This window comes from Oncorhynchus keta, chromosome 11 (genome assembly GCF_023373465.1).
Source record: "Oncorhynchus keta strain PuntledgeMale-10-30-2019 chromosome 11, Oket_V2, whole genome shotgun sequence".
Taxonomy (NCBI): Eukaryota; Metazoa; Chordata; class Actinopteri; order Salmoniformes; family Salmonidae; genus Oncorhynchus; species Oncorhynchus keta.
In genome coordinates, this window is record NC_068431.1 from 44,928,789 (window position 1) to 44,952,240 (window position 23,452).

General features: G+C 44.5%; 1 protein-coding gene and 1 pseudogene across 1 annotated transcript in view; both read left to right on the plus strand.

Moving 5' to 3' along the window:
- The first annotated feature begins 517 nt into the window (after positions 1-517).
- Positions 518-18,352, plus strand: LOC118390315 (GRB10-interacting GYF protein 1-like; annotated as a pseudogene).
- Positions 18,353-21,159: 2,807 nt separating this feature from the next.
- Positions 21,160-23,452, plus strand: part of LOC118390316 (ephrin-B3-like) — a 34,877-nt gene continuing 32,584 nt past the window's right edge. Inside the window, exon 1 of the mRNA XM_035780757.2 lies at positions 21,160-22,549. Within this exon, the coding sequence (XP_035636650.1) occupies positions 22,401-22,549 (149 nt within the window). The 5' untranslated portion in view covers positions 21,160-22,400. The remainder of the gene's footprint in view (positions 22,550-23,452) is intronic.

A 23,452-nucleotide genomic window follows, 5' to 3' on the forward strand; every position in this document is an offset into this window, starting at 1 on the left:
CCTCAGGTTACACGACTCCACAAAGAATTCAAAAAAACAAACCCGATTTTGATAAACTCCCATATCTATTGGGTGAAATAATACAGTGTGCCATCACAGCAGCCATATTTGTGACCTGTTGACACAAGAAAAGGGCAAAACCAGTGAAGAACAAACACCGCTGTAAATACATCCCATATTTATGATGATTTATTTTCCCTTTTGTGCTTTAACTACTTGCACATGGTTACATGTATATAGACATAATATGACATTTGAAATGTCCATATTCCTTTGGAACCTTTGTGAGTGTAATATTTATTTTTTACTTAATATTTATTTTACTTTTGACTATAATTTATTTCACTTGCTCTGGCACTGTAAACATATGTTTCCCATGCCAATAAAGCCATTTGAACTGAATTGATAGAGGCATGTTCATCCCGCTCCAGCCCGAGATGTGGCGGTAATCCACCAATAACTAGTTTGTCCATCGCGCGAATTCTTGACAAAAGAAAAAACACAGCTGTCAAATGAAGCAAAGAGTGCGGCCATTTTTCTAAAACACAAACAAGAAGAGAAAGCGAGTTGTGAAAATATTCGCAGCGAATGTTGGTCAGAGGAAAGTATAGCTAATTAATCAAACGTTCAACAAATAGTTGAAAGGAAGTAACATTAAGATATATAGATCGTTGCGAAATACACGTATATGTTAACTGGATTTAACTAGCTACATTTCAATTTCGTAAAATTTGCAGCTACCAGCTAGCTAGGTTGTAGCTGGCTAGCTGGCTACTTGGCTGGCTAGCTAGTGCGACCAGCTTCCAACGAAAGGTGAGTGTCGAATTTGAAACAATTATGTACGAAACGTGTTCTTCTGCTGTGGAATATATTGCAATGTTTACTGCTTGGAATAATCTAACGTTCTCATTTGTTCATGCTGGATTGTGTCAAGATAGTTGACATTGTCCGCACACTGTGCAGCAATGTTAGCTAGTGAGGCATTCGTTAGCTTGTTTACTAACGTTAGCTAGGAAAAGGTACAGGCCAAAGCCGCGGGCTAAAGTTGAGATGTAGCCTGGGCGAGACGAGTGGGCGGAGTGGGAGAAGTGCTTAAAATAGGCCAATAAACGTATAAAAAGGGGTTCAAGAACCCCCACGTGCAGGAACGCCCTGACTTGCGGGCCGCAATCACTATACTCAGTGGAGTTGAGTGGTGAGACGACTACATCGACTCGGTATCAGTCCATACTTGCAAAAATGTCAATTCTACCTATGTTCGTCCTGTTTTCTTTCGGTTATGCAATCCGTCGTTTTTGATAACTTAATTATGTGATCTGTGTCAAATTGCACCGTGCAATGACGGGGCTGATCCTTTGGCGTTAACAATGGCTCCCTTGCCGGAGTTTGTCTAAAATGCTAATTTAAAAAAATCTAACTACAGATTGCAGCATCCGAAGAAAAGTTACAAAACAAATATAGGTACACATGAAAGAATGGGTTTTTGTATTTACACGTATCAACTGATAGGAGGTAGGCTTCACTCCGCCAAAACTCATCGCCTCTCCACTCAACTCCATTGAGCATCGCGTAGTATGGGATGCGCATTTGAAGTAATTTCCCTATTCAAATAATATCAGGAAATTGCTTAGTCGAAAAACACGATAAAAAAAATAAAATCAACTCTATTTAAACTTGTTTGCTGCATAGCAGCGGAGAGGTGGGTATAATTTGTGGAACGTTTCAACAGGAGTCTGTTCCAAAATCTTTGTAAATAACACTGTTGCCAACAGACGCATACAAAGTTGTATAGCGGCAGAATATGATGCCAGGTAGGGAGTGGGCAATTTTGTTTAGTTTTTCACTCACCACATCTATTCCGAAAATGTCTGTCATCACTTAAGAATAAGCTACGTGGTGAGTTGATGCCTATTCGACAGATAGTTAGCTAGGTTAATTGATCATGCTACTTTGTATGCATTGTTTGTTGGCATCCTTGTTATTTACAATGTTTTTGGAACAGATTCCTATTGGAACGTACCACAAATTATACCTACCCAGCAGCGGGAATTGGCAGGGACCTGCCTGTGGTGTGTGCATGGGAGAGAGGAAAAGTAGCCACTGACTCGAGCTAGTTAGACAAACTTGAAAATGTCATAGGTTGTCTATCATCCCACCTGGCAGTGCCTGTCTTTAATGTATCAAATCTAAATAAAAAAATTCTTTAAAATAGCCAGGTGTTAGCTAGTTGAGGATTCTTTGCTGAACACCCCTGTCCTTATTGACAACAACTCCATTCAGATTAAACGCATGTTGGTTACTGGTTGTAGCCTACTTGTTCTTATTTAGCTGACTTAATTCCATAATTTACAGTACATTTAAAATTGATTAGTTATCTCACACTTTACATTGCTACACGTGGAGCCGCTGGCTGTGGTGTCAACATCACGCTACATGGGTGAAACCTGTGTAGGCTCTACGGTATGTCTTTTTATGGGGCGCAGGTCACAACTAACTGCGTTGTTGCTAGTCTTTATATAAGCAAGGAGAAATGTACTGCACATTTGTGGTCACATTGTACGAACGGTCAATGAAATGTATGTGACGGACGTGAAAACCCTTCTCAGTTAGAATAATCCTCTCTACCTTTCTGCAGATTTGGGCAGTATTCTTTGGATGCTGAATGCTCCATTTGCCATTTGTGAACACTGAATTGAATATCTTGTTCTCTCTGTCGCTCGCTCTCTGTTTCCCCAGGTGTTTGGAGGAAAGGGAGGGTTAATAGACCCTGAGGAAATAATCAAGCAGTAGGACAGTGAGAAGTGGAAGGAATAATACATGCCGGTGAAGATGACACTTGTCTCTCCCTGTGCAGCTGCTATTCTTCACAATATTGCTTCATAGTCATTATTATTATCAACTTCAATGTTGATGTTAATTACTGGTGCTGTTTGTCCATGAATTTAGTTTTTGTTTATTTTTCATAGCTGTCACGTTTGGCCTCCTCCGTCACCTCACCCAACTCCTTTCCCTGAGCCTGGCAGCTATTTGCTCAGCATATCAGATTTGTGTGGTCTGAACAATCCCACTCTAAACCACTGCACACTGAAGAACCAAGTAGCCTTTAGCTCCCTCATCGAATCTGGACGAAACTGGTCCAGTCCTCGGGACAAGGTTGGAGCGCTACTCACTCTGTAAAATTGCCCAGACACATTGTGAGAACATTGTCATTGATGTGGATGTTGGTGATGTGTGTTATTTGGGACAAATCTTTGAACTTTGTAGTACAAGATATATAGTATTTTATTACTCCTGAAGTGGACAGTTGATTGTATGATTATGATGTGGCTCAGTGTCATGATATGGTCTGACTGACACCCATGTTGTGCCAACAGAAGCCTTGAGCTCCGATTGAAGAGAGGAGTATGACTGCTGAAACACTTAACTTCGGCCCAGAATGGTGACGCATCTCTTCCTTCTCTAACGTAGTCATTCTTTTTTCCTCCCTGCTTACCTTCCTAGCCCATAAATAACTCTTGTTTTTCATTGACTTGATCTTATGTCAGTAAATTAAAGCGCATCTTCACTATTTTAGGCCCCCCCTTACTCCCTGTCTTTCACATCTCTCCTCCCTGCTACTCCCCGTCCTTCACGTCTGTCCTCCCTGCTACTCCCCGTCTTTCACGTCTGTCCTCCCTGCTACTCCCCGTCTTTCACGTCTGTCCTCGCCGTTACTCCCCGTCCTTCACGTCTGTCCTCCCCGTTACTCCCCGTCTTTCACGTCTGTCCTCCCCGTTACTCCCCGTCTTTCACGTCTGTCCTCCCCCGTTACTCCCCGTCCTTCACGTCTGTCCTCCCCGTTACTCCCCGTCTTTCACGTCTGTCCTCCCCGTTACTCCCCGTCTTTCACGTCTGTCCTCCCCGTTACTCCCCGTCCTTCACGTCTGTACTCCCCGTCCTTCACGTCTGTACTCCCCGTCTTTCACGTCTGTCCTCCCTGCTACTCCCCGTCTTTCACGTCTGCCCTCCCCATCTTTCACGTCTGCCCTCCCCGTCTTTCACGTCTGCCCTCCCCGTCTTTCACGTCTGCCCTCCCGTCTTTCACGTCTGCCCTCCCGTCTTTCACGTCTGCCCTCCCCGTCTTTCACGTCTGCCCTCCCCGTCTTTCACGTCTGCCCTCCCCGTCTTTCACGTCTGCCCTCCCCGTCTTTCACGTCTGCCCTCCCCGTCTTTCACGTCTGCCCTCCCGTCTTTCACGTCTGCCCTCCCCCGTCTTTCACGTCTGCCCTCCCGTCTTTCACGTCTGCCCTCCCCGTCTTTCACGTCTGCCCTCCCGTCTTTCACGTCTGCCCTCCCGTCTTTCACGTCTGCCCTTCACGTCTGCCCTCCCCGTCTTTCACGTCTGCCCTCCCCGTCTTTCACGTCTGCCCTCCCCGTCTTTCACGTCTGCCCTCCCGTCTTTCACGTCTGCCCTCCCGTCTTTCACGTCTGCCCTCCCCGTCTTTCACGTCTGCCCTCCCCGTCTTTCACGTCTGCCCTCCCCGTCTTTCACGTCTGCCCTCCCCGTCTTTCACGTCTGCCCTCCCCGTCTTTCACGTCTGCCCTCCCCGTCTTTCACGTCTGCCCTCCCCGTCTTTCACGTCTGCCCTCCCCGTCTTTCACGTCTGCCCTCCCCGTCTTTCACGTCTGCCCTCCCTTTCTTCCTCATTTACTCCTTCTCAACACCAGTGAACACACTGCATTTTTTCCTTCCACATTTTCTCCTTCCCCATTGTCTTGTTTTCAGAGTGAGTGCATGACCTGTCATTTTAAATTTTAGAATGTAAAGAAAAGAGATCCATTTTGTTTTCAACTTGTATATATTGAACTAAAATAATAGGATGCCTCCAGTTCTCCTTGAGAAATGCCTCACTCGGGATGTTTTTGCAACTTGGACTTCTCATCCCTCCAATCTTTCAATAGAACACCACAAACATACATTCTTGCTATGTTGCCAACAACTCGACATATCCAGATTGTACTAAAAGCTAATCCTCACCCGTGGTGTATTGTGTACTGTATTTTCATTTTGCTCCTGCTTGTTGCCCTTAGTTGTCTAGGGGAAGATAATGGGCGATGCATATCCAACCTAAACTTGAGGTGAAGATAAATAAATGGATATGCTCATACACATGGCCCAGTACTATTATGTCAGTAATAATGATTGCATTTGAAGTGTTATTGATGCATGGATTGTACTTATGGTGATTTCTTGTCCCCAGGCTCCGTGCACTATCCAGAGGGGGGAGTGTGACGTCCCCCCCTCCTTCTCCAGCCATGCCAAAGTCCAAGCTGGCTGATTACCGCTATGGCCGCGAGGAGATGCTAGCACTTTATATAAAAGATAACAAGGTGAGCTTATGTACAGTAATGTGTGATTCACTCTTTTTATAATGAAGATTCCAATACAGGTGTTTATATTAAAGTTTGCTGGCTGGCTATGACTAATGGACATGAAGTAGTGCTGCGACGATGCCAGTATTCCAATATTTTTTTCCATGGCAAAAAGGACAACACGAAGCAGACAACTTTTTGGTCTTTTAAAAACCTGCTCTATGCAAAATATTGTGCTTGAACTTGGAAAATATGCCTCTGGATGACCACGTCTGTTTCCCACAATAGGGCTGTTTTCTTGAAGTTAAGTCCGCTTCGTGTTTTGTTTCCTTGCCACGATGCTAACGAGTGACTAACGTGACTAACGAGTCACAAATCTGGTATCGTCCCAGCCCTATTATGAAGTAAAGCATACTGTGTTGTCAGCCCCCAGAGGACATGCAGGATAAGGAGTTTGCTGCTATCATGCAGGATGAGCCTGTGCAGCCTTTGGCCCTGGAGCCTCTAACTGAGGAGGAGCAGGTGAGACTGCAGGAGATATAGGAGCTGTTAGTGAGTCAGAGGTTCACTGCTTTGATGCACTGAATCATTTGGCCAGGATCAACTCTCTCAAATCTCAGCTCTTAGATGCTACTTTTACCCACAATATGCTGATCAGATCCTGCTTCACTGTAGGTTGACAAAACGTCATTCAGCGTTAACGTCATCGACCCTCCTGCCTTTTGTCCTGCAGAGAAACTTCTCCATGTCTGTGAACAGTGTGGCTGTGCTGAGGCTGATGGGAAAGGGAGGCGGGGCTGCCCCTGTAGGTGTGTCTAGGGGCCGTGGAGGATGCATCAGAGGAGGTAGAGGTCAGTCACCACCTGGAATGATCAGGACGGTGCAACTCTACATATAGAAATGTATTCACTAACCAGCAGATCAGACCCGCTTACTTACAGCTGCACTAGGGTTGGACAGGCTTCTTGTGTAGAATTAAACACTGTGGCGCCGGTGTGAGATATGGCTCGGAAAACGCACCTCGATCCAGGGATGAGAAATGCATTGTATTGTGAATTGTCCCGTTAACCTCTACGGGATCAAGGCGACTTGTTAGACCCATTCACCTCAGAAGGTAAATGATGTACTTCAATAATCTTGCTCTGATTTGTCATCCAGAGGGTCCCGGAGATAAATTGTATGCTAAAATTGTGTTTTATCAAACAAAACTATGTTCAAATGTAGGAACTGGGGTCTCCAGTTTGACCCCACGGCCGTCTTTGGCTCCACATCCACCCTCCCGGCCATCTAGATGTGTATAAACTAATGATCCATCATGTATGACATTCCTGGGAGTGTGTAAACTTAAATGTTTTATTACCATAGCGTTTTTGTATGTTCTCTATACTTATGTACTTACAAATGTATCAATTGACCAATTCGGCACATTTGGGGAAAACTCCTGGCAGACTTGGTACAAAGTATCGTCTAGTAATGTAATCTGGATCAGTCTGACACTTTGCACACACACTGCTGTCTGCAGGCCAACATCTAAATGACACCTCTTGCATTTCAATGATTAAAAAAACAAATATGCATGTTTTTTGTTTTGTAATATATTTGACCAGATCTGTTATATTCTCCTACATTAATTTCACATTGCCACAAGCTTCTGTGTTTCCTTTCAAATGGTATCAAGAAATCAAATAAAATTGTATTTGTCACATACACATGGTTAGCAATGTTAATGCGAGTGCAGCGAAATGCTTGTGCTTCTAGTTCCGACAATGCAGTAATAACAAACGAGTAATCTAACCTAACAATTCCACAACTACTACCTTATACACACAAGTGTAAAGGGATAAAGAATATGTACATAAAGATATATGAATGAGTGATGGTACAGAACAGCATAGGCGAGATGCTGTTGATGGTATAGAGTACAGTATATACATATGAGATGAGTAATGTAGGGTATGTAAACATAAGTTGCATAGTTTAGTGGCTAGTGATACATCTATTACATAAAGATGGCAAGATACAGTAGGTTATTCAGAGTACAGTATATACATATGAGATGAGTAATGTAGGGTCTGTAAACATATTAAGTGGCATTGTTTAAAGTGGCTAGTGATACAGTTTTTCCATCCATTTCCATTATTAAAGTGAGCTGGAGTTGAGTCAGTATGTTGGCAGCAGCCACTCAATGTTAGTGGTGGCTGTTTAAACAGTCTGATGGCCTTGAACATGCATGTCCTTGCTACAGGCAGTTAGATTTGGGTATGTAATTTTAGGCAAAAATTGAAAAAAGGGGTACGAATCTCTTGCACCGAGATTGAACGACTGCTTGTTTATTTGGAAAATTGCCCTTTTCGTTCTAATGCTTGGAAGCAGAAGCCACAGCAGTCATTTTGGAAAAGACAGTGTCAGCCAATCATCTCCTTTGTTGTTCAATGCGACATGGCATTCCATAATGGCTGCTGTGGCTATTGCTAACTAGCATGAGTATGAAAAGGGCAGTTCGATCTCCTCAGTGTAACAGTTGGGATAATAGGCAACTTGGAGTACAGCGCATTTCTCATTCTTGGATTGAGATATGTTTTCTGCGCCATATCTCACGCCAGCTCTGCGGTTTCTTTATCTATACAGGAACCCCGTCTGACCCTAGTGGAGCTGTAAGCAAGCAGGTCAGATCTGCTGGCTATGTATTCTCCTGCTGAATGTGCCCTAGAATGTATTTATGTGTTTGGGTAGGGAGAGGGAGAGGTGAAGGTGCGTTCTACCAAAGAGTTCCTGGAGGTCCTGATGAAGGCGAGGTGGGCTTCGGTCGTGGCCGGGAAATGCTCCGCAGTCAAAGCTGGGATGACCGGTAGGCTCACTGTCCATGTTGCTCTCATTGTCCTAAACTACACTGCCCTCACCCCCAGATGGGTAGCATTCAATCATATTGATGGCTATTGTGTATGTTTAGTTTTCCATATTCTACACTCAAGGTGTTAAACTATCCCGTAAACTAGTCTTTCCTTCTGTCAGAGCTGAGAGGCCAAGGTTTGAGAAGCCAATCAGGTGTGCTGAAGTAGTGCGTCCAGGGTTCGAAGAGGCGGGGCCTCCAGGCAGGAAGGACTCCTGGCGTGCTGACAGCGACAACTGGCGTACCCTCCGAGAGGAGGAGGAAGAGGCAGCAGCAGCAGGAGAGCAGCCAGCTTGGAGAGTTGCAGGATCCCGCCGGGATGGTATAACCACTCATACACCCTCTACCCAGAATGCATTTGTACATGTTTCCCTATGTCTGATGGAGACTCCCTCAACAACACAGATGGAGGTCCTCGTTCTGCAGGCTGGCGTGATCGTGGTGGCCGGAGGAAGTTTGAGTTTGAATTCCGTGACGGCGAGGGCCCCCGCAAGGAATCCGACAGGGACGGCCTTCCTGAGTGGTGCACCGACGAGGAGGATGGAGAGATGGGAACCTTTGACTCCTCTGGGGCCTTCATGTGCATCAAGGTGCGTGTCTGTTGGCCTGCTGTCATATCTGTCAGTGTTTGTCCGTGTGTGTATTTGCATGTTATTTGTACGTCTATTCTGAGCCTCGTGCTTGTCTTAGCAGAAAGACTGTAAGGACACCATCACTGAAGAGGATCTAGAGTTTGAAGCTCTGGAGGAAGAGGAGGAGAATGATCAGGGAGGCAAGGACAACGCTGACAGAGGTTAGACTGGATGCTTTCCCTGGCTTTAGTATAACAATTAACAGAAGATATTTTATGCATTTATAGAAGACCTCTTGTCCTTCTACTCCTTTCATCTAGATGAATGTGAAGCAGCAGGTGAGGGAGAAGATGAGTACAAGACTCCTTCTCCTCCTGCCATCTCTGGCTCTCCACCCTCAGACCCTCTTCCTGCCCCCTGCGCCACACAGGCACCCATCTCCCATCCCACCAAAACGAACTATGTGCTGCCCGCTGAAGGTAAATATTGAATTACTGATGTTGTGAAGCATCTTCACTGTTGTGTGTGCATCAGTTGGTATCTGCTCCAGAAGATGTTTCACCTGTATGATCAGTCGTGGCCCTATTACAGTAGTACATGTCTCATCCTCTCTACCCCTGTTCTCTCTGGTCTCATAGGCTGCCTACTTCCAGGGAGTGGTGCCCAGCTCAGTCCAGACCCCCCCTCCACCACCACTTCCAGCCCGATGCCTCCTCCCTCCGGATCTCTTCTCCCCTCGTCAGGGGGAGAAGCAGAGGAGGACGAGGGCATGAAGCACCTTCAACAGGTACGAGGCGGGCTGCAGTACCCTATACATTTAATTGGACGTTCAATACCGGATCTATTGTCAGGCGTATGATTACGCTTGTATACTGAGGGAATGTGTGACATAAATGTTAATATTTATTTACTCCCTTGTAGGAGGCTGAAAAGATGGTGGCCTCACTGCAGGACACATCCCTTGAGGAGGAGTGTTTCACTCAAGCACTACAGGAGAGCCACACAATCACTTCTCACTCTCACACACACCCAGCCCCACACTCTCACACGCACACCGCTGGACACACACACTCGACCCATAGGGACTGTGCCCTGCCCCTCTCCCACGAGGCAGCCATGAAGTGGTTCTACAAGGATCCCCAGGGAGAGATCCAAGGTAGACACATACATTTGTAGATATACAGTGGGGCAAAAAAATATTTAGTCAGCCATCAATTGAGTAAGTTTTCCCACTTAAAAAGATGAGAGGCCTGTAATTTTCATCATAGGTACACTTCAACTATGACAGACAAAATTAGAAAAAAAATCCAGAAAATCATATTGTAGATTGTTAATGAATTTATTTGCAAATTATGGTGGAAAATAAGTATTTGGTCAATAACAAAAGTTTATCTCAATACTTTGTTATATATCCTTTGTTGGCAATGAGAGGACTTTCAACTCCCTCCAAAGATTTTCTATGGGGTTGAGATCTGGAGACTGGCTAGGCCACTACAGGACCTTGAAATGCTTCTTACGAAGCCACTCCTTCGTTGCCCGGGCGGTATGTTTGGGATCATTGTCATGCTGGAAGACCAAGCCACGTTTCATCTTCAATGCCCTTGCTGATGGAAGGAGGTTTTCACTCAATCTCACAATACATGGCCCCATTCATTCTTTCCTTTACACGGATCAGTTGTCCTGGTCCCTTTGCAGAAAAACAGCCCCAAAGCATGATGTTTCCACCCCCATGCTTCACAGTAGGTATGGTGTTTTTTGGATGCAACTCTGCATTCTTTGTCCTCCAAACACGACGAGTTGAGTTTTTACCAAAAAGTTATATTTTGGTTTCATCTGACCATATGACATTCTCCCAATCTTCTTCTGGAACATCCAAATGCTTTCTATCAAACTTCAGATGGACATGTACTGGCTTAAGCAGGGGGACACGTCTGGCACTGCAGGATTTGAGTCCCTGGCGGCGTAGTGTGTTACTGATGGTAGGCTTTGTTACTTTGGTCCCAGCTCTCTGCAGGTCATTCACTAGGCCCCCCTGTGTGGTTCTAGGATTTTTGCTCACCATTCTTGTGATCATTTTGACCCCACGGGGTGAGATCTTGCGTGGAGCCCCAGATCGAGGGAGATTATCAGTGGTCTTGTATGTCTTCCATTTCCTAATAATTGCTCCCACAGTTGATTTCTTCAAACCAAGCTGCTTACCTATTGCAGATTCAGTCTTCCCAGCCTGGTGCAGGTCTACAATTTTGTTTCTGGTGTCCTTTGACAGCTCTTTGGTCTTGGCCATAGTGGAGTTTGGAGTGTGACTGTTTGAGGTTGTGGACAGGTGTCTTTTATACTGATAACAAGTTCAAACAGGTGCCATTAATGCAGGTAACGAGTGGAGGACTTCTTGAAGAAGTTGTTACAGGTCTGTGAGAGCCAGAAATCTTGCTTGTTTGTAGGTGACCAAATACTTATTTTCCACCATAATTTGCAAATAAATTCATATAAAATCCAGATTTTCTGGATTCTTTTCCTAATTTTGTCTGTCATAGTTGAAGTGTACCTATGATGAAAATTACAGGCCTCATCTTTTTATGTGGGAGAACTTGCACACCTGGTGGCTGACTGAATACTTTTATGCCCTACTGTATATGTGCGCGCGTACACATTCAGTGATTTAAATGAAAAAATATTTTAAAAATCACTACTTGTTGCTTATAATATCTTAGTGTCTTTATCACATTGTGATCTTGTTTTGTCATAACCATGTCTTCCCTCCCCCGGTCCAGGTCCCTTCTCCACGGTGGAGATGTGTGAGTGGTTCCAGGCCGGCTACTTCACCATGACCCTGCTGGTAAAGAGGGGTTGTGATGAGGGCTTCCAACCCCTGGGTGACGTCATCAAAATGTGGGGCCGCGTGCCCTTCTCCCCCGGCCCCTCCCCCCCGCCCCTCCTGGTGAGACAGCCCCCACCATCTCGGGGGTCCTCTGTGAGTCAACGAGCACATGTCTGTCTGGGTGTTTCTTGTTTCTGTTCACTGGTTGGTTGGCTAATCCAAGTACTGCAAAGGCACAGATACTTGACTGTGGTAAACTTATTTTCTGTGAGGAATTTATAGCAGGGTACGTCAGTGGCCGAGGCAAAATCTACTGAAGAGCTCCTGTAGCTCTAACATGTCTATCAGAGCAGATAATCAGTAGCATAGTGGTGTGCTTGGGTGTTGTCTGGATCTGTGGTATGGTAACCCTGGTCATGTTATTCTCTAGGGCAATATGGACCAGGAGCTGCTTAAGAAACATTTGGAGCAGGCAGCCACTGCAGCTTTATACCAGCAACTACAGATGAGGTTCCAGCACATGAACAGGTACACACACACACACACACACACACACACACACACACACACACACACACACACACACACACACACACACACAATGTATGTGAGTGTACTAATGTGTGTATTTGCAGGAGTGGAGATTCTAGCATGATGCCCTCTATGAACAGGTCCATGTCAGTACCTGATAATGGGTCCATGTGGGACATGCATACCTCGGCCTCCCAGCAGTCAGGTACTGAAGAGGAACACTATGCATCTTCCCTGCTTCACATACACCTTTATATAAGCACACTTTATGCAGATGCGGTCAAGTATATATTGGAACCCACACATGATTAGCTTTTTCCTCTAGAATAAGTTTGAATTAAACTTTTTTGTGTTCAAGCATATTTGATTTACAAATGCACAGGACAAAAACAAAAATCGAGTCTCACGTGACGATTTTGAACTTAATTAAAGTGGCCTGGGTAAAATGCTAACTTGTAATTAATTTTGTTGGAGGCAAGTGATTCTCAGCAGGTGTAGTTTATCCTACTTGTAGTAATTGGCAGGTGCCTACATGGTAAAAAATATAGCCATTCAACCAGTTTTGAAGAGAATATTCTGCTCAACGCACTCAATATTTCATATCCCCCCACACTGATGCACCTCAGCTATAAATATATTTATTCACACAGATGTCCTTCTACATATTGTCATTGTATGGCAGTAATGTGTTTGTGGCACTTTCTAGGTGGTGAGGCCAACCTATGGGACTTAACCATGAGTCATTCCACTCAGGGGCCATCTCTGGAGCAGCTGCAGAAGGTACCATCTTCGTTTCATTTTCTCTCAGTCTCCCTGTCTCTCCCTGTCTCTCCCTGTCTCTCCCTGTCTCTCCCTGTCTCTCCCTGTCTCTCTGTCTCTCTGTCTCTCTCTGTCTCCCTCTGTCTCCCCCTGTCTCCCCCTGTCTCCCCCTGTCTCCCCCTGTCTCCCCCTGTCTCTCTCTGTCTCCCCCTGTCTCCCCCTGTCTCCCCCTGTCTCCCCCTGTCTCCCCCTGTCCCCCTGTCTCCCCCTGTCTCTCTCTGTCTCTCTCTGTCTCCCCCTTTCTCACTCGCTCTCTCTGTCTCTGTCTGACTCTCTTTCTCACTCGCTCTCTCTCTGTCTCTGTCTGACTCTCTTTCTCACTCGCTCTCTCTCTCTCTGTGTGTGTGTGTGTTCATCTGCTGTACTGCAGCTCCAGGACCGGCGTGAGGCTGAACTCAGGGCCAAGCGAGAGGAGGAGGAGCGCAAGCGGCAGGTCGAGAAGAGGAGGCAGCAGGAGGAACAGAAGAGGCGTGATGAGGAGGAGCTGTACAGGCGTAAGCAGCAGTGTCGGCAGCAGCAGGAACTGATCATGAAGCTGCTGCAGCAGGCCCAGCCCGGGGCACCAGGGTGTGTCTCTGGGTCAGGGTGGAGCGGCTCCCAGGCCTCAGCCCTCTCCAAACAAGGCAAGAGCCTCGGCCTGCTGGAGCTGGAGACCGAAAGGCTGCTCAAACAGCAGGCCCAGCACCAGAGGGCCCAGCATCAGAGAGACAGGGTGAGGAGACTCACACAACCCCAAAACCTTTACACGGGCTGTCCTGTCAAGTCTATTCCATTTCAAAGTAGGGATTAATTGACACACTAGTAGTTTCCTGAGAAGAAATGTGTAATCTGAGGATTAATCCCATAATCCCATCCCTTATGGGATTAATTGACACAAACAAACGTAACAATAATTCACTGATCTTTCAGTCATAATTCTTGTGGTGCTCTCTGCAGTGTGAACACAGATGTTCCTCTGTTCTCTCTACCCCAGCATGGAGGCATGTCTATGGGCCAGTGGGGTGAGGGGTCTGTGGGCATGTGGTCTGGTGGGGGCATGGAGCCCAAAGGCAGCTCTGGAGGGATGGGTGTCTGGGAGGAGGCTGTGAAGAACCAAAACAGCCTCCGCAATATGGGCATGAAGAACAGCCGCAGCAGCCCATCTCTCAGGTACTCCTCCCTGTGTGCATGCGTCTGTTCAAAGCCTCGCGTTAGCATTTTGTGTGCATGTAAACTGTTCGAAGGCCTGCGTTTCTGTATGTGTGTAATGGTTGCTTCCGTGTCCCCCTGCAGTGAGCAGTACATGCTGAGGAAGAAGCGTACAGAGGAGGAGGACAAGCTGCTGAAACTGCTGCAGGGCATGAAGCCCCAGGATGGCTTCACCACCTGGTGTGAACAGATGCTGCACGCACTCAACACCTCCGCTAACAACTCCTCCTCCTCACTGGATGGTAACGAACGCACTCCTTTCCTACATCACTGGATCTGTCAAATGTCTTCACTGACCTTCACCTACACAAACATCTCCTTAGTTGCCTGACTCCAGCACTTGGCCTTTCTCTTTCCCCCTGGGGTTAAGTGTAAATGTCTGTCGTCCTCTGAGCAGTGGCAACCATCGTGGCCTACCTGAAGGAGGTGGAGTCTCCCTACGAGGTCCATGACTTTATCCGCTCCTACCTGGGCGACACCATGGAAGCCAAAGAGTTCGCCAAGCAGTTCCTGGAGCGCCGAGCCAAACAGAAAGCCAACCACCAGAGACAACAGCAGCAACAACAGGTGTGTGTTGTATGTATTCTGAACAACAATATAAAGTGTTGGTTTCACAAATAAACTTTGATTTGAAAGTCCAACATTGGTTCTCAAGTAACACGAGGCTGAAAAGACCTGGCATGGACTCTCAGATCCTCAAAATGTTCTGCAGCTGCACCATTGAGAGCATTTTGACTGGCTGCATCTGCACTTGGTATGACAACTTGGCAAGGTGCTACCCAGTACATCACTGTAGCTGAGCTCCATGCTGAGCTCCATGCCATCCAGACCCACTGGTATAGAGGTCATCATAGGCTGTTCTCTTTGCGATCACACGACAAGCGGTAGAGATGCACCAAGTCTGGAACCAACAGGACCCTAAACAGCATCTACCCCCAAGCCATACGACTGCATTGACCCCTTTTCGAACAACCTTTTTTGACTCATCACATATACTGCTGCTACTGTTTACTATCTGTCACTTTATTCCTAGTTATACTGAACACAAATATAAAACGCAACATGTAAAGTGTTGGCCCCATGTTTTATGTGATGAAATAAAAGATCCCAAAAATGTTCCATATACACAATAAGCTTGTTTCTCTCAAATGTTGTGAACAAATGTTTACATCCCTGTTAGTAAGCATTTTGCCTTTGCCACGATAATCCACCTACAAGACAGGTGTGGCATATCAAGAAGTTGATTAAACAGCATGATCAGTACACAGAGCTGTGGCCAGATAATGTAATGTTCATTTTTCTACCATAAGCCACCTTTGGCAGTATGTCCAACTGGCCTCACAACCACAGACCGTGTGTAACCATGCCAGCCCAGGACCGCCACATCCGGATTCATCACCTGCAGGATCATCTGAGACCAGCCACACAGCTGATGAAACTGTGGGTTTGCGCATGCAAAGAATTTCTGCACAAACTGTCAGAAACCATCTCAAGGAATGTCATCTGTGTGCTTGTCGTCCTCACCAGTGTCTTGACCTGACTGCAGTTCTGTGTTGCAACTGGCTTCAGAGGACAAATACTCACCTACAATGACCACTGGCATGCTGGAGAAGTGTGTTCTTCACAGATGAATCCCGGTTTCAACTGTACCGGGCAGATGGCGTTGTGTGGGCGACCGGGTTTGCTGATGTCAACATTGTAAACGCAGTGCCCCATGTTGGGGTTATGGTATGTGCCGGCATAAGCTATGGACAACGAAAACGATTGCATTTTATAAATGGACATTTTAATGCAGAGATACCGTGACGAGATCCCTTAGGCCCATTCATCCACCGCCATCACCTCATGTTTGGGACAACGGTCCACAGGCCACAATCAACAGCCTGATCAACTATGCGAAGGAGATGTTGTGCTGCATGAGGCAAATGGTGGTCACACCAGACACCTTAAAAATATATATCTATCTGTTGGTCAGATGCATATGTTTATTCCCATTCATGTGAAATCCATAGATTATGGCCTAATTTCAATTGACTGATTTCCTTATATGAACTGTAAATTGTTGCATTTCTATTTTGTTCTGTGGTTGTGTATGCGTAGAAGAGCTTATCAGTAACCACCATCCCTTTCCCTCACCAGCTATCAAAGGAAGTTTCAGGGCTGTCCATGAACAACTTTCCTATCCAGGTAGGCTCTGTCCAGGTAGGCTCTGTCCAGGTAGGCTCTGTCCTCAGTTCAGGACCATTTGGTCATCACCATGCATTTGTTTTCTTGATGTAATCACATCTATACTCTTCTCATGCTCTACACCACTTATTTGATTGAGCAAAACCCCTGTTATCTCCTCTCCCTATGTAGTCCATGTTCCAGGCAGCCCAGATGGGAAAGGGAGGAATGTATGACAGTCAGGCTGCAAAGATTAAGAAGAAACAGACCATGATGCTTCACTCTGACCCTAGCATCTTAGGTATTCAGACACTCAGTCTAATAATAATAATAATAATACCCACAGTACATTTATTAAATGTCTCAGCACAGTAAAAAGTAAACTCTGCATGGAGTTGAAGTATTGTGTATTTGTGTGTGTGTGTGTATACCGGTAACCTGGGAGAGGGTAACTTTCCAACTGAAAAGTAGTAGATTCCATATTAGTTGTGGATATAGAGATGAACTGTTGTGTTTTGTCCTGCAGGATATTCATTCCTGAGCGCTGGGGACAGGATGAACCTGGGTGAGATGGAAACAGTGGAGGATTATTGATCCACAGCATCTACCTGAATCCACCTGAGGCCTTACACCTGGATTAAAACACACACTGACACACACAAACACTCACCTACACCCACACAGACCATGACGAATGTGCACTGCTGAGCTACTTTGCCCCCTCATAGATGAGGACCTGGTAAAGTAGTGTTTTCTCTCTCATCTCTGTGTGAGGGGGGGGTGCAGAGGAGTACCCTCCTGCACTTCTTACAGTTAAGCACCTTAAACTAAACTAATGCACTTTATCACGGGGTTTCAATATTTGAAATGAAGTTTTGCCAGTTTGTTTTCTTGTTTTTAGGATGCAAAATGTGCATATTGTGTTTACAATATGAATACACACATGTGGATGTGTGTGTGCAAACATACCTAAGTAAGGAACTGGAGGTTACATCTCCAATAATAATGTCGGCTGATAAGGATTTCTTTTGGAAAGTATATACTTTTTTTTCTTTAAGTTTTTATATAAAATGTAAAGCTATAACAAATTGCATTTTATTAAGAAAAAAACTTGAAGGTTTGCACTTGGATAAACAAAACTAGTTGTGGATAAGTAGTGGAAGGAAACGTTTCTTTGAATGCTGGTGGGTTTGTGTGGTAGACTTACAGCCTGCACAATTTTTATTGCTTACAGAGATGCATAAAAAGGCCATGTTTTTACTTTGTTCCATGAAACCGTTTTACTTTGAAGAATGTATGCAATGTGTGCCCATGTCAGATGTATATGAGTGATTGGTAGCCAATGAATGTGTATATTTTGTACATGGAATCTCTAAGCGAGAGTGGAGAGGGCTCTTTTCAACCAATCTTTCACCAGCTCCTCATCCCCTAAATGACTTCATGAAGGTCTTTTGCTTTGGTGTCCAGTTACCCGACTGGCCGTCTGTGTTTTGTCATTGGTGCATTGCTGCCCTCATTCTCCATGGTGAGTCACGACGGTCCATGGGCTCTGATTCGCTGATACAACTGTGAAAACAGATCTTATGATTCAAGGCAGATTTCCGAGGTGTATTTTACTGCAGTTAAGTCACTCTCTCTCGTTTAAAGAACCATAAAGTTCTGTTTAATCATTCTCTTCCTTGTGGTTATGAGAGTTGGTAAGACCAGAGAAGTCCCTTGCATTTCCAAGGGGATCTATTGCCTTTAACGACATGTCAGTGTTGAGGTCTTGCTTTCCTGCTTCCAGGCAGTTTTGCAGACGATTGCCACTGCGTATGTTAACCCTAGTATTGATAGCTAGAGTCCTGTCTTTTTGTTGCTTTTTGAATAGAATGTCAGTTTTTAAACAAAGTGAAAGTATTTGGACTTGATATGGAGCACTTTTGAAGCTGCTACACTATTGTATTTTTATATTGTTGTTTTAGTTATTTGTTTTGCCTCTATGGTAATTATTTTTACTTAAAAAAAAAAAATCTGGGTGTGGAAATGAATGTATTCCAAAAAACTGAAATGTACAACAGTGCATTGAGATGAAGCCAGACTTTAAACAAATCTTTTTGAGCTAATGAGTAGAGTTGTGCTGAAGAAGTATTAGAATCCCAGAAGATGAGCTACTGTAAATGAAACCAAGGTGGACACGGCTGAACACTGCCTTCTCTTACTGCTCTCTGAGAAACACATCCTAATAAGATGAAGACATCTGTCCACCGCCATGTTGTCGTCCTCGATACAACACACACGAGGAACTAGCATGGGAAATGTAGCAGTTTTTAAAAAAAGAAATTGGTCTCCTTTTTATCTTTGCATTTTCTGGGTTGTTACTATTCATGAATGATCTCTTGCTTTTCCTCATTGCCTAAATCTTGTGACAATTGGGTTTCTGAAGATGTGGGCAGAGGAATGATCGGTACGTCATCAGCAAAATGAAACGGTCTTCGCTTTAACCGGTCTGGATTATATTTTTAATGGAAAAGTATCAAGGAGAATGGATATTATTTTTGGGGGGCTGTGATAATGTAATATGTGGCTATCATTTGATGCCATGGGTTGGAGTGAGATGGAGAGAACCTGAGATGGGCAGAGGAGTCAAAAATCAGACTCCTTTCGCTCTCTCTCCTTGTACCTCCAACAGAGACTTGTTCATCAGGCCGGCCTCCTGCGTCCTTGCCCTAGCTGATTTTTCCCCCCCCTTTTACAAAATGCTGTGCTACGTGTCTCATGGGGTTTGGCATGCTGGGACCATGTGACTGGAGGCCTCCTGATGTTAAATGGACATCTAACGAGAATTATTGAATGTTCTAGAAAATAAACTACTAAAATGGGGAGAACATTTTTTTTTTTTTTTTACACAGGCCTACAATTGGATCCATTGAAATCCAAAACTACTGGACAATGGACTCATTGGTACGGGTGGGGTCAGTCGTGAAGCTTGTTCATCTTGTGCTTTTGTCGGGTCTAGTTGAACATTTATCAAATCACAGAGCCGAGTGTTGGGAGATGGACAGGTTTGTTGACTGAGTATGCCCCGTCTCGTATTTACTCTCTTACTGGACAGTATTCCTCAAGGATTGCCTTTCCCTGGGCATTCGCCACAAGAAAAGACAACATTGATGATGACCTTGACACAGAAGACCAGATTCTTCAGTGTTGCAGAATGATACTGCGCTGACCACCAGAGATTCACAGAAGGAAGGCAAGTTAATGATGTGACCATCTGTTTTTAGAAAGGGGCTCACTGGGGAAAATGTATGTTCTTTGTTACAGGTGTACTTTTTCTCGACTTTCTAGGTTACTATCTACCTGAAGTCCCACGTAGGACAGATTGCGACACGGGGGAACTACATAAATTATTTGACTAGAGATCCTATTTAATAGGTTTGCTGTACCAATTGTCGTGATAAGTATTCAGTGGAGAGTTGGGTAATTAATAGGTTCTTCAGGATATGTGTCCGTTTTTAATGAGTTTGGACATCTAGGTATGTCTGGACAGCCCCTCGGTTCCTCATGCTGTACCCAGGGGTTCTGGGATGTAATAGTTTATGAATCTATTATGATCAGGGTTATAGTGTTTAATCATCCTCGTCTTAATAGTGTTGTTTCTGCAGGATACCTCATGGACACCACCACCTCATTGCTCTGTCCATGTAGCGGCCTCTCTGCTGGACGACTGTCTGCGGTGTATTGGCGGCCGAGGCCTGTTGGACTGGATCACAGCTGGACATGGGATGGTCTCAGAGGGGAGCAGACGGTAGAGGAGAGCCTCCCAGAAACCAGCTTTGTCCCTGGGCTGAGGGTGAGATGTAACCCAGCTGACTAAGGTCTCAACCAGGAGTTAAAACACACCTTGTGAACATGGACTCTCAAAATGACTGAACATATACAACTATGCTCATGGACTGTTACATTCACACACACACACACACACACACACACATCTGGTTGGCAAGTTTCAACTCCTGGATATAAATAGTCAACGATTAATTCCTCTTTACTCATTTTTGTTTGGTTATTTGAACCTTTTTGGTTTTACTTGCCTTAAATGTACAGATTTAAATTGCCCATGTGTGATGTCCCCTTCCCCACCATCCCTAAGTAAATGCTTGACCTGGTGAAGTGTATCCAATGATGTCTGGCGTTGGGTTGGTTTGGGACAACATTTGCCCTTCTAACAGAGCAGTAAAATTGCAGTAATGGGGATTAAACTGAGTGCTGTAAAAATTAAAATATAATGTTAAAGCTATTAGAGGAATGTCTGTCATGCAGAATTGGTTAATTCGTTTTGGGGGAAATGTTATGGGATTTGACTCTTTTGCTACTCCACCACAGCAGCATTTGAGATGGGGAGGGGGGGCATTGTGTATATAGTTTTCCTTTTGAATAGACGTGTTACAGAATAAATAAACTGTGGAATGCAATATGAATGTGTTGTCATAACTTCGCTATTACATATTGTTTAAAATGGAAGACCGACTAACAGGACGTCCTTTACCGACGATTCCTCAAGTTGAATTGCCACTTCGTCGACGCTCAGCTGTGATCTACTGCGCACGTCCGACGTTCTTGGTGGTCGGTCTTACCTCTTTTACGTATTACCAAAGACGGTACAATATGTGATATTACACTGCCTGCGGTTTTACATGTTGCCCACGTGGGGGCATGGTAGGTTCAGTTTTGTTGTCCTATACTCTGCAATTTACTCCGCTCTCTTTTCTGATTTTACAATCATGAAACTACTGGAAATGAGTTGCTGAATTGTTATATTATAAATGAATAGCATCTGTTACCGAATAACGGCTGGGGGAGCTACAAGCTTGTTACTGCACATCTGGCATTTCTTAACCAACATTTGACACGGCATCTGCGGGGCAAAATATGTTTGTTATAGGCTACATGCCCTTTCACTATGTTCCTTGGCCACTGTCGGCATTAGACAATCCGAAGTCGACCCGTCGCTGCCATAATGGCGAAAGGACGATATACATGTGTGAAGTTGTTCCGATTCGTGTGTTATACTGATTAGAGGGCATGTTTCATTTGGGTATGTCATCAGTTTGGGTGGTGATAATAGTAAGGGGGTCTCCCAGAGCTACACTCTGGGACACAAGTAGTCTTGCATAGCATGGGCTACTGCACTCCATCTCTATACCTAGCTACTCTATCAGTGTGCAGCATAGTACGAGGTTGAGAGAGGATGCAACGAACATAAAGCAGTATAGTGAACATTAAAGCCCTCTCAGGAAACTGGCTTTGATCAAAACGAGTTAATCGAGGTGCATTATGTTTAATATGGCAATATTCAGTGACTGCCTGTCCTTTTTGAAGTTTGACCTAAGTTTCACTTGATATTTTGCCAAGGTTGTGCCATAATAGCGGAAAGGATAAATGACGGATAGAATGGGCATTTTTTTTGTGTGCGCTAAGACGCAGAAGGCATAACAATGGAGAAAGCGGGAAAATCCTTAATGCGTTAAGCATTCAAGTGCTGCAACAAGAGCACAGCGTATAGGCGATCAACTTGGGTCAGCGAATGTTTTCTTATACACATTGGACTAGGCTGTATGAGTCAGGGACATTTGAGCAAGCAAACCAGTGCATCTGCGTGGCAAGGTAGGCAATGCACTTTGCCAATGAAGATAAACGCCCGCTATCCAAAATTACGCTTCCAAAGTGGTAGAATGCGGTTACTCCGATATTCGCGACCTTCAACGCATTTGCATTTGTCTGGAGAGATGATAGATATAAGCTTTGTCATGCAATAATGTCCATAATTGCTGGACACATTTTAAACCAGAAAGCTGAATATTGCCACTAATGCACTTTAACCTCAAGAGGTTGACACATTATCTCTCACCACATTCCAACTACTCTGAATGTTGTTGTCTGATTGATTTTTGGGACGTTTTTTTCTTATGCGGTTTCCGAAGTCGCACAATAGCTGTGCGCTTCCAGGGATTTCGTGAACTTCGTTCGCAGTCTCCAAACGATTCTTTGTCTGAATCGATTCCCCGTCACTTTTTGGGGTAAAATGGCAGGAGAGAGCCGAGGAGCAGGGATGGCTTTGGCGTTTTGGGACGGCTGTAATGGCTTGGGATTTATTTTAATCTTTCTTGTGGATCTACTGGGAATAGCTGCAGGTAACATGGAACCTATTTACTGGAATACGTTGAACAAGAGGTACGTGGTTAAACACTGTCATATAGACTAGTTTAGATGTATTTATTACATTTACATTTAAGTCATTTAGCAGAAGTAGTCGTCGTCTATCCCCCCCAAAAAAACTGTCTGATTATGACTGACTGAATACATGTCACTGGTGTAAACCGTGTCTTTACAGGCTGTCAACGCGAATAACTGTGCGTTATTTAGGTGACATTGCAGTCCGGCCTTTGGAGAAACATACTGAACGCAACAATACAACTACCAACTCATGGGGATCATGCGCACCTTGGGGACACCGATTATTTTGTAAGCTTCGATATCAGGTCTAATGACATGAGTTCACTCAATATCCAACTCTACACTGGGCTAAGATACTTGTTGCTGGTGGAGGTGAATAGTGGTGGTGGGGATACTGACTTCATTGGAGAGGAAGACTGGAGTCTCCTGGCACATAATGTCCAGCGAAGTCGGACACGGGTTCTATTCAACAGATGTGTGTCCTGCAGGGTTGGGCTTAATTTAGAATATATGAAATTTCAATTCTTGAATTTTCATTGAAATAGTAAACGGGATACAGAATTCAAATTTGAACAAAGGAAATATAATTTAATTCAAATGTCACTTCAAGGCCTAGTCTTTACAAATATAAATATTGTACATAAAACATGCATATCAAATATTAAATGTGAATTTTCTAAGATATTATATTTCATTAATCACTTACATTTGAATTATTATATATATATATTATTTACCAGAATGCATTAGTTCAACCCTCAAGTTTACCCCGTGGCTTTCAAAAAGAAGCCAAACAAATTCAATTGTGCTGGAAATATAATGGTCTATTCTAAGCAATTAGTTAAAAGATTATATGAACATTTGTTTCCAGAGAAAAGTGATACTTTTGGTCATGTAGTG